This window comes from Lutra lutra, chromosome 3, assembly GCF_902655055.1.
Source record: "Lutra lutra chromosome 3, mLutLut1.2, whole genome shotgun sequence".
In the NCBI taxonomy this organism is placed as follows: Eukaryota; Metazoa; Chordata; class Mammalia; order Carnivora; family Mustelidae; genus Lutra; species Lutra lutra.
In genome coordinates, this window is record NC_062280.1 from 123,629,032 (window position 1) to 123,641,190 (window position 12,159).

At 38.8% G+C, this 12,159-nt stretch overlaps 1 protein-coding gene across 2 annotated transcripts in view; it reads right to left on the reverse strand.

Moving 5' to 3' along the window:
- Positions 1-389: 389 nt before the first annotated feature.
- RNF6 (ring finger protein 6) overlaps positions 390-12,159 on the reverse strand; it is a 29,976-nt gene continuing 18,206 nt past the window's right edge. The window contains exons 6-7 of one of the 2 annotated variants that reach the window (XR_007126099.1): positions 4,185-4,304; positions 390-893 (exon numbers count right to left, since the gene is read on the reverse strand). Coding sequence is in view for 1 of the 2 variants with exons in the window: in XM_047722957.1 (XP_047578913.1) it covers positions 879-893 (15 nt within the window). In the remaining variant the exon portion in view is untranslated. The remainder of the gene's footprint in view (positions 894-4,184; positions 4,305-12,159) is intronic. The other variant, XM_047722957.1, reaches the window with a different exon arrangement.

Genomic DNA, 12,159 nt, shown 5'->3' on the forward strand with positions numbered 1-12,159 from the left:
ATTGAACACCTATTGTATGTGGATGCTATATTCTAGGCTTCAGAGATAGTGATTAATCAACCAAAGTCCCCAATCTCATAATGCATTTCTTCTAGTGAAGGAAGCAGGTGAATAATCCAATAGACAAAAGCCGTAGCATCACCTTGAATACTACCAAATCAGGGGGACCAAAATAATTTTTGAAAGAATTTTATACATGTTTTAAAAATCACCTGTTGGGCCACCTGGGTGACTCAGTTGGTTAAGGGTCTGACTCTTGATTTCAGCTCAGGTTGTGATCTCTAGGGTCGTGAGACTGAGCCCCACATCAGGCTCTGTGCTGGGCATGGAGTCTGCTTAAGATTCTCTCTCTCTTTCTCTCTCTCCCTCCCTCCCTCTCTCCCCTCCCCCCACCAAAAAAAAAAATTCCTGTCTGGCAATTATGGAGGGGGTGGGTAGAACTGGTTAGACCTTTGTACACATATTTTATATTTTAGCATTGTTTGCATTTTGAATAATGGAAGAATACCAAAACCTTTTCAGAGTCATGGTTCTCTGAAGATGTTACTCTAGCCTTGAGGGAGAAACAATTGTAAATGAGGCAGATCGGTTTCTATTAGATTAAGCAAAGACAGCTTCCTGGAAAAAGTAGAGCCTTCCACGATGACCATCCAAGATTTCAGTAAGCCAAGACTAGCGGGGAGACATTCCATAGACTCGTACTGACACCATAGCAGCCAGATGAGATGGGGAATCAGGGCAGATAAGCCTCCTAGTTTGGGCATATGGCTGAGGACAGGGCATTTCCTCTAGTTGTTAAATAGAAGTCTTCACAAAGGCACAGAGAAGGCTAGGAATTCAGTGGCAATGGGATAGCTCAGTTCTGGCATCTCCCCATACTATCTGTAAAGATCCTGTAAAGCAAGAAAGAACCAAAAGTCAGACATGGAGGATGAGCAAGGCACTTGGAAGTTGGACTCCCCAGTCCGAGCATATTTTCTCACATGATCAGCAGCACGTCAGAATAGGGAGGCCTGACCCTGTAGTGCTCAAAAGGAAGGTAACATGAGCCCACCAATGCGCTCTTCAGAAATAATGTGAGGGTGTTTGCAGAACAAGAGCCACTTCTTACAGTGTCCCTCTCTACAGCTTACAAAATCCAGGCCTAAGCACCTTGGCTTGCTGTGGTTGAGTTTACCCGAGTCACTCAAAACTCCAGGGTATGACAATCTGTAAAGCAAAAGCTAGAGGATGCTCCAATGGGTGAGGTCATTGAGGCATTTTTCTTATTCATTTAACTTAAATTTTACCCTTTTCTCTTCATCTAAATGCAGCCCTCTCCACATGCGTTCTCAGAGCTGGTAAGAGAGATGTGCCATTCCCACTCATAGTCTCCGCTGCTGTTTCTAGATGTCACTGAAATAATGTAAATAAACCTAACCAGTTTTCATTCAAATGTCCTGACATAGAAAATGAAAAAAAAAAATCTGTTTATTTTCAATTCAGCTTTCCCAGAGGCTCTGCTGTTGACACAATAATATTAAAAGTTCACTGGACTGAGTTATCTGATGACACAGCTTTGTCATTGTTGGGAAAGTGATGCATTTTGTAATCAACATTTGAGGTCTCTCCTTTGACTTTGCTTTCTTATTAGAATGCCTTGTTGCCAAATGATTAAGTTCGTGTATTTATTTTGGCATGTCTGTCTTTTAGACTCAGAAGAATTCTGACTTTTGTTTGGCTACAGATTGATGTTAGTCATGGTTCTGAAGACCTTCTTAATGACTACTGGAAATGTTTCTGGCTTTGTTTTTGTTGGGACCAAATTTGTATCCGGTGATGATAACCTCATTCTCAGAGTTTCTTATTTTTAAAATTTGTTGGGTCCCTAAGGGGGTATGCTCACTTGAAACTACAAATTCTTCTATAAGTGGGCAGGGTCTAAAATAAGAACAAAATGGTAGTACAGTGTTGGCTCCCTTACTCAGTGTCTGAGTAGATAGTGGTATGACACTGGCATCTTATTCTTTTTTGGTTCTCTTCAAGGTTCTGGAAAACTCGGATCACTCCCTGCTGTTACTACCTGTATCACCCCAGGGAACTTAGGCACATCTAGTAGCAAAGATCAATGGTTCCCTTGCCTGTGAGGCAAAGTGTAATCTTGCTGGGGCAGCCAGTCATGACTCAGTTTCTTCCCTTATTTGTATAGAGGTTTAGCTGTTAAAAGATGTAACATGATTGAGACAATTTGAGTGAACCAAGCTAAGCTCACTTAATTTCTACAATTACCATGGAAAATATTCCAAACCTTCAAGTCTACTCTTAAACAGGAAATTGTTTCTTGGGGGAAGTTCCAGGGTTGACAGATCTAAGATGTGACCTCTACAGTATCAGATCCTTACTGACCATTGTAGCTTTAGACAGTGGGTGGGAGCTGAGAGGGCTTGTTTGTAGGCACATGTGAGACACTCTGAGGAGTCTCAGAGGAAGACTTTGAGAGGAGCTGGAGATCATGCACTAGCTGGTGAAAGTTTGGGCTGTACAAAATGGCCTACTACTGTCAATTTTATCTGATTTGTCACTGTTCATCAATCACTTCTCTAATCCAAAAGATATCATGGCTGGTGGATTCGTGGGTTCTTCTTTATCATCACCATCACCATCATCACCAGTGTTTTGATTCATTATTCATTTAGCATGAAACAGAAAAATCCAGAAATCCAAAGGGGGACTGAGTCATATGAAATATCAGAGAACTAGAGTGAAAATCTACAAATTCTTTCTGAGAATACAGACTCATTATCCAGCTCCAGTGTTCATGTGGCCAAGCCTCAGTAAAGGATGCCATAAAGCTAGAATATTAAAAAACGGGTAGAGAAATAGATAATGTTCTATGGAACATTACGCTCTATTTAGACTACTTCAGTTCAGGGGGAAGTGGTGGTGTGTGGGATAGATTATTAAATACAAGATGTTGGAATAATTGGCCCTGTTTGGGGGGGAATGATTAAAGTACATTCTTCTCTCCAACATTCATAAAAATTAATTTCAGGTGGATTAAATATGTAAATACATTCACTTACTAAACACATATGTATTAATCCATTACCATGTTCAAGTTGCTGTAGATATAGCAGTAAACCAGACAAGAATCTCGGTTCTCAGGGTGCCTGGGTGACTCAGTCAGTTGAGCACCCAACTCTTGGTTTTGGCTCAGGTCATGGTCTCAGGGTCATGGGATTCAGCCCTGCATGGGCTCTGCACTGGGCATGGAGTCTGCTTAACATTCTTTCCCTTTCCCTTTCCCTCTGCCCCTCCCTCACTTGTGTGCACATATGGGCTCTCTCTTTCTAAAATAAATAAATCTTAAAAAAAAAAAGTAGAAGAATTTTGGTTTTCATGGAGGCTACATTCTAGTGCAGATTAAGACAGGAAGCATATTAGTAGGAATATGTGTTATGCAGAAAAACAAAGCAAGCAATGGGAATAGGGAATAGGAGTTTGCAATTTCAAATAGGATGTTGAGGGAAGGCAACACTACAAAGATAACATTTGGGTAAAGCCTTAAATAAGGTAGGAAGGTGCTATGCAGTTATGGAGGGGGAACATTTTAGGCAGAGGTAGCATTTAATACAAAGCCCTAAAATGGGAGCATACTTGTTTCGGAAATAGCAAGGAGTGGCTGATGTGCAGTGAGTGCAGGGGAGAATAATAGGAAATAAGGCCAGAGAGGTAGCCAGGGATAGAAGGTTGATGGCCATTATAAGAACCTTGGCTTTTTCAAGTCAGATGGGAAGTGGCATAATCTAATTTTAAATGGAATCTCTCTAGTTTTTGTTTTGGAAATAGAGTCCATGAAGGCAAAGTCAGGAGCAGGGAGACCTATTAGAAGGCTATTGCATTACTCCAGCTGAAAGAGAGCAATGGCTCAGACCAGAGTGATTGCAGTGAAGGTAGGGAGAAAGTGGTTGTTTCTGAATATGTGGAAGGCAGAGCCAGTAGGATTTGCTGATGGGTTGGATGTGCAGGCAAAGTACCCCTGTCTCCTGATAATCATTCCCTTTTGGAATCCCCTCCTCTTGAGGGTGGGCTGGACCCAACGGCCTGCTTCTAACCAACAGAAGATGACAAAGATGACAGGATGCTACTTCGCTGAGTAGATTACATAATACTGTGACTTCTGTCTTATTAGCAGAGTCTGTTACCTTCTTAGCTCGCATGCTTTGATGAACTAAGCCGCCATGTTGGAAAGGCCCATGTGGCAAGGGACTGAGGGTGGCCTCTGGCCAATTGCCAGCTGGGAATGGAGTCCCTCAGTCCAACAGCTATAAAGAGAAATATTGTCAGATTTTATTTTATAATAATTATACATTTCTTAAGAAAAAATTAATAAACAAAGTTTGTAAAAATTGAACTAGGAATAAGAATTTATAACACATATAATCAACAAAATAGTAAATGAGCAAGATATAGTTGCAATAATACATCTTCATATTTTAACTTCATACTAAGGTAATAAAAAACTCATAACCCAGTGAATATTAATTCAATGAATATATGTAAATATACAACAATATCAGCAGACAATTCATGGGGAAAAATATGACTTATAATTACATTCAAAGATGCTCAGCCTCACTAATTTTAAAAAATGCTAATTCAAACAACAAAATACCATTTTTCCTTCTTATAGCTCCATAAATTAGGTGCATGAATACCACACTTTATATATACTGCAATTTTTATAAACTGAAGATTTGTGGCAATCCTGCATCAAGTTAAGTATGTGAGTATCATTTTTCCAACAGATTTGCTCATTTTGTGTCTGTGTCACTTTTTGGTAATTCTTGCAATATTTCAAACTTCATTATTATATATGTTATGGTAATCTATAATCATTGATTATGACTCACTGAAAGATAATGGTTAGCATTTTTTAGCAATAAAGTATTTTTTTAAAGATTTTATTTATTTGACAGAGAGAGAGATCACAAGTAGAGAGAGAGAGAGAGAGAGAGGAGGAGAAGGCAGGCTCCCTGCCTAGCAGAGAGCCTGATGTGGGACTTGATCCCAGAACCCCGAGATCAGGACCTGAGCTGAAGGCAAAGGCTTAACCCACTGAGCCACCCAGGCAGCCCCAGCAATAAAGTATTTTTAATTAAAGTATGCACATTTTTTAGACATAATGCTATTACACACTTAAATAGTCTATAGCATAGTGTAAACATAATTTTTATATGCACTGCAAAACCAAGGAATTTACTTGACTCATTGCAATATTATACTTGTTGCAATATTAACTTTATTGCAGTGGTCTGGAAACAAACCCACAATATCTCCCTCTGAGTTACACCTATGCTAATATTGTTCCCATTTCATAGATGAAGAAACTGAGGCTTCAAGAGGCTAAGTAACTTGCTCAAGGTCACACAGTAATTCAGTTGCAAAACCAGAATTTGAAACCAGTGTGTCTGTCTGCAGAGCTAATAGTCCAAACCATTGTACCATCATGGGGTGATATGTAAACCCCATCATCTCCCCTCTCATATACACACACACCCACACATACACACAGTCATGTACAGGACCATCTTTTGTAATTTCTCAAAAGATGATCTTATTTATTTGAACCTAATTTTCCTTGGACATGTTATATGAGTTATTCTTTTCAGTCAAATCCTGATAAGATAAACCAAGGATCCTGTGGTACCAAGCAGATTAAGATATATATATATATAATAGAAGACCCAAAAGTAGAAGAGAATTAGAAAGAGTCATAAAAATATTTAAAGATATAATGACCAAAGTTTTCCAAAATTTGATTAAAGCTCACAGATCCAAAAAGTTCACTGAACATCAAATAAAATAAATTCAAATAAAACTACCCAGGTACATTGTAGTCACACTGCTGAGAACCAAAGATAAAGAAAATGTCTTGAAAGCAGCAAGAGAAAGAAGATATCACAAACGTACATTTTTTCTGATGAGAAACAATATAGGGCCAGAAGTCAAAGATACAAAATCTCCAAAGTGCTGAAAGGGAAACTTTATCAATCCAGAATGTTATGTCCAGAGAAGGGAACCTTCAGAGATAGGGAAGAAATAAAATATTTTCAATTAACTAAAAGTAATGGGAGTCCCAGTGTTACAAGGCAAGAAAAAAAAAAAAGGTATACATATCATAAAGGGGAAAAAATGTATTTGCATATGAAATGATTGGTACACAGAATATAAGAATCTTTAAAAAGCTACTAGAATAAGGGAGTTTAGCAAAATCAGAGAATATAAGCTCAAAATACAAAAACCAATTGCATTTCTATATGCTAGTAATGAAGAGCTAGAAATTAAAATTGTACAAAAATAGCATTTACAATGACTTCAGACAACCCGAAATACTTAGGCATAAATTTTAACAAAATATACAAAATACACTAAAAATAAAATACAAATCATTGATGAAATTAAAGAAAACCTAAATAAATGGAGATATATACAATATTGATAGATTGAAAGATTCAATGTTCTTTAAGATGTCATTTCTCTCCCAATTGTATAGTCCCAATCTATAGACTCAATGCATTCCCAATCAAAATACCAACATCCTTGGTGGAGAGGGACTTAAAAGCTTTTTATTTACACCCAACTTGGGTCTTGAACTCATGACCCCGAGATCAAGAATCAGATTCTCTTTGGACTGAGACAGGCAGCTGTCCCTCCCAACAGCCGCAACCTTCTTTTACATAGATATTAACAAGCTGATTATAAAATCTATTTGACAACACAAAGGATCTAACATAGCCAAAAGAATGGAGTATGGTGTAAGAAAAGATATATAGAACAACACAACAGAACAGAGAACCTAGCAATAGACTCACACATACACAGTTACTAATTCTCACCAAAGAGTTCAGTGGGAAGGATAGTCGTTTCAGCATACAGAGTTGAAACAAGAGAGTGTCCATACTCAAAAACAAACAAAAAAAATAATCTTGATTCTTATCTCCCACCACACAAAAAAAAAATAAGCTCGAAATGGATCATAGATTTAAAATATAACAGCTAAAGAAGACGAAGAGAAGGTGGCGGGGGAGGAAGACATTACAAGAGAAGGAGGAGGGAAGAAATCTCTGTGATTTGGGATTAGGCAAAGATTCTTAGGTAAGACACAAACAGTATAAATGATAAAAGACAAACACATAATTTGGACTTCACCAAAATTAAAAACATTCTCCTTCAAAGATGTCATTAAGAAAATGAAAAGACAAGTCAGACGCCAGGAGGAAAAAACATCCATAATGTGTATATATTTATGTATAGTATGTATGTATATCGATATATATATAGTATAGATAACTACATAGATACACACATAGCATCTATGCATCTAGAATCTAATATCACATACATAGATATGGATCACAAGTGACTGATACTCATAATACATAAGGAACTCTTACAACTCAACACTAACAAGATAAACCAATGGGGAGGGGGGATGGGAAACATATATAACTATATAAAGACAGGACTAAAAAGAAGAGGTATAAAAAGCTGACAAGTACAGAAAAAAAGATTGTCAACCTCATTAATCATCATGAAAATTCAAATTAAAACTACAATGAGATACCATTTCACAATCATACAATGGCTAAAATCCAAGAGCCTGACAATGTTACCTTTGAGTTAGTGTTTTCTAAGTGAAGTCCAATGAAACAATGGAAAATGCATGTGAGCAGAGGAGATGTTCATTATATGCCTGTGTGTTCCTTCCTGCCTCGTTTAGACATGGTGTTTGCAGTGTCCCATGAGCACAGAATTCTGGTGAATGCAATGCATGGGCATTCAACAAGAATCGAAGCAAATAAAAACTAATCATGTTGTTCCTCAGAAAATTAAAATAGGATTATCGTATGATCTAACAATCCCATCTATGGGTATGTATCCCAAAAGAAATGAAAGCAGAGACTTTGTACACCCATATCCATGGAGGCATTATTTACAATAACTAAAATGTAGAAGATGTGCAAGTATCAATCAGTGGATGACTGGGTGAACAAAATGTGGCATGTGTGTACAATGGAATATTAGTCAGCCTTAAAACAGGAAATTCTGACACATGGTACAACATGGATAAACCTTGAAGACATTATGCTAAGTGACATAATAAGTTGAAAAAGGGCTTTAAAATGCTGTAAAAAAAAATACTACATGATCCCACTCATCTGAAGTACTTAATGCAGTTAAATTCATAAAGACAGAGAGTAGAATGGTGGTTGCCAAGGGGCTGGGACAAGGGGGAAATGAAGAGTTTGTGTTTAATGCTATAGAGTTTCCATTTTGCAAGATGAAAAGAGTTCTGTGGGTAACAGTTGCGCAACAGTGTAAGTGTACTCAATGCCACTGAATGGACACTTAAAAATGCTTAATGGTTCCATGTATTTTACACAGTTTTAAAAAACTAGTTATGTTGCATGTCTGACTTAGAAATCGGGGGCACTGATAGCCCTAAGACGCAGAGTTGCCAGGTAAAATACAGTGTGTCCCATGCAGGATTTGGGATGTACTTGTACTATAGAAATGATTTGTGGTTTCTCTGAGACCTAGATTTAATCGTTTATCTCAGGTTTTTATTTGCTAACATGGGCAATCCTACTCAAGAGGCCATACTTGCCATTTGAACCAGAACTTCCTTTGAATGAAGAAAGGGACAGTAGCATTCTAAGAAACATGAAACACCAAAGAACGCTTTTTCACTTGTGTTACCCTCTGTGTTAGCCAACTACTTACACTGGGAATGAAGACCTAGGACCTAAAAGGAACAAAAAAGATCAGACAGCTAGAGTTCCTGCTCCTTTCAGCTCTTTCTCAGTCATCACTAAGTCTAAGGTAGCCTTGCTACAAAGAGCATGTGTTGAGAAGAGAAATAGAGTTGACTTAGTTTTGTGCAGTGTTTCTACTGCTTTCCTAAGAGCTAATAAAATATATGCTCTATGAACTCCAAACTGTGTAATTTCAGTGATTCCACATACAAGCTAAAAGCTATTGGATTTGTACCTAAAATTGGCTGTTTGGGATTCTTTCATGAGACCATCATTCAGGTACAGACACAAGAGGAGATGAGGAGTAGCTCAAGACAAAACAAAGGTAATTACACTTACAGGTCCTAGAGACAGGAGGCGCACAAGGTGAAATCTGAGATGCCAGAGTGGTCAAGAGGCAGAAAACAAGAGTGGGGGTGGTTACATGTGCCAGCGGGGGGTGGGGCCAGGAGGGGTGCACTTAGACGAGGGTCTTTATTGGTGTTTCCTTGGAGAAGTCAAGACAGGGTAAGAGAACAATGTAGGATAGACTAATCTGAATCATTTCTGGAGGCTTTGGACTACCGGGGTGGTCCCTAGTTACCTGAAAACGTGTGAAGATAAAGTCAAAGGAATATAGCCTACTGGGGTGCGATGGGCCAGGGAGAGGAGGTATGGCTCTGGATTGGACAGCTCGTGTATCAACAGCATGCTCAGGCTGAATTCATTGCTATCTTTAAGAACTGGCTAGCCCAGGAGGGCATGTACTCCCCAGTTGGAAAAGATTTTTAAGATGTCAGAGTGTGATAATGTACAGGGGGAAAATACACACACATATATACACACACAATGCAATTGGCCCTCTGATTTTTAACATCATATTAAGGAAAGTTTGGGGTGATAGTAATGGGGGTTTTTGGACTAAGGGCTTAAGTTGCCCTAAACAGCATAAAGAATATTTTATTATGAGAGTAGAAAGGAGGAACAGAAGTAGAAGTACAAGGAGTCTCCACAGGCAGGTCCATTAACTACATTTCCCATCAACACGACATTAGCCAAGAAAAATAGATCCCAAATTTTGATGGTTTTAAATACTATCTTGGAGGAGTTCAAAGTTTGTTAGAAATATGTTCAGGTCAAGGTGGTAGGTCTGGCAGTTATGCTGTCGAAGGGTATGAAATGATAAGTTCATAGAGTATATATTAAGACTATTGGTTCTGTGTGTAACCAAGAGGAAACAGTGGTTTGGTGGTGGTCTGAGATGCAAGGTGGGAGATCGCGGTGGGAAGCTGCAGGTGGGTAGTAGGAGGGTCAAAGTGTTGACTAATATGAAACAAGTGCCTCCTGGGGAAAATGATAATCTCCATTAATTTTTAGAATGGCACAGATAGTAGTAACTTCTACCAGATTCCTTGTTAGGCATGGGAGTGCAGGATGCATATCTGAGAAGAGAGCAAGGAATATCAGGATCCTGGGCTAAGCCGTCAGTGAACTCAGAAACATAACAGAATCCCTACTATTAAAGGAAGGAAGGCAAACATGCCTTGTGTCCAATTTGGCAGTCTGGGGTCATCATTTGGGTCATCATTTGTGATCTTAATATCCAGGGCGAAGTATCTCTCACGCAATGGCCGAAGTCATCTCCAATGGTGAGTCTTGGGTAGAGACCACATCATCTGAGGTGATGTCATCTCCAGCAGTGAGCTCCCCGGCCAGGGATGTGGGACTAGGGCATACTTTTCAATGGGTACTTACTGGAGTTGAGGCGGGTCTCAGCATTTGCCACATTTGGTTAAAACAAGTGTTTACTGGAGTGTAAATGAGCGAAAGCCCCCAGATCAGGAATAATAAGATCAGACTTAACAGAGTTTTGTATTTTGTTTTTGTTTTTGTGGAAGTTCAGGTTCAAATGGGTCCCATGTCAGATGGCAGGTGCCTGGCCCGGGCGACAGTCTATGGTTAATGAGTCCTGGGAGAGTGGAAGAGTATAAATCGGCGAGCCTAGGACAGAGCAGTCTCTCTCCAGCCAGAAAGGCATTTGAGGTGTCCAAACATCATAACACAAAGAAAATTTCCTATATATGTGTGTGTGTGTGTGTGTGTGTGTGTGTGTGTGTATGGAAATTATATATATATATAAATTATATATATATATATATGGAAATTTCCGTATATATATATGGAAAGCTTTCTTTGTGTTATGATGTGTATATATACACACACACACATATATGTGTATATAAAAATATATATATATTTCTTTGACATTGCATAATATAAAGATGAAATAGCAGTAAACTTCACGCTAATAATTAATAACATGAACAAATAAAAACCACCCTGACAAGTCAAGAGAGAGACTGCAGAAGAAAAGAGCCTTATATTTCCTGCCTTTTGAACAGTGAACCACACATTTGAATTTGCAACAGATCTAGCAAATTACGCAGCTGGCTCTGGCTTATACATTTCTGGTAGGAATGTCAATGGTATGACCATTTTGGAAAACAATTTAGTGACTTCTTGTAAAGTCAGCCATGTATTTACCACATGACCTGGAAAGAGAAGCTGGATAAGCTAAGTTGGTCACATTTGCAGCCTTCTGAAGAAAGTGAAAGAGATCTTATGATCGGCAGCCCTACCAGTAACACAGAGAATGGAGGAAGAGTATTTCCCCTAAAAGAATGGAGAAAGGGATGCTAAGCAAGCAGCAATAATGAGGCAGAAAATGAATAAAGAGAGAAGCAAGATGTTCTATTACAAATGGCAGCGCTCAAATTTCAGGTTCCTGCTTTGATTCAATCCCTTTTTTGATTCAAGCCTACATTAAGACATTATCTAGAGGGGCACGTGGGTGGCTCAGTGGGTTAAAGCCTCTGCCTTTGGCTCAGGTCATGATCTCAGGGTCCTGGGATTGAGCCCCACATGGGGCTCTCTGCTCAGCAGGGAGCCTGCTTCCTCCTCTCTCTCTGCCTGCCTCTCTGCCTACTTGTGATCTCTGTCTGTCAAATAAATAAAATCTTAAAAAAAAAAAGACATTATCTAGAAAAATGACTGCTTTCTGCAAAAAATTGCTTGTAAATTGCACCTGAGGCAACCAAACATGGATCAAACATATTCAAACACATATGGGCCACTAGTCCCTAGGAGTATAGATTAATGATTTTACTTAAAAGCAGTGTAATTAAGAGGCAGGCTTGGGCTCAGATTCCTAAAATAGTAATTCAGAATTAATGAAGCCTATTAAGTGTCTGAGATTTTATGTTGCTGCCCAGAAGTTTGGTTTCATACCAAACTTCATAGCCAGTGAACCAGCTGTGAGACCTGTCTAGAAGCTTCAGGAACTGACTATTTATTCCCTACTGGGAGGACAAAGACAAGCTAC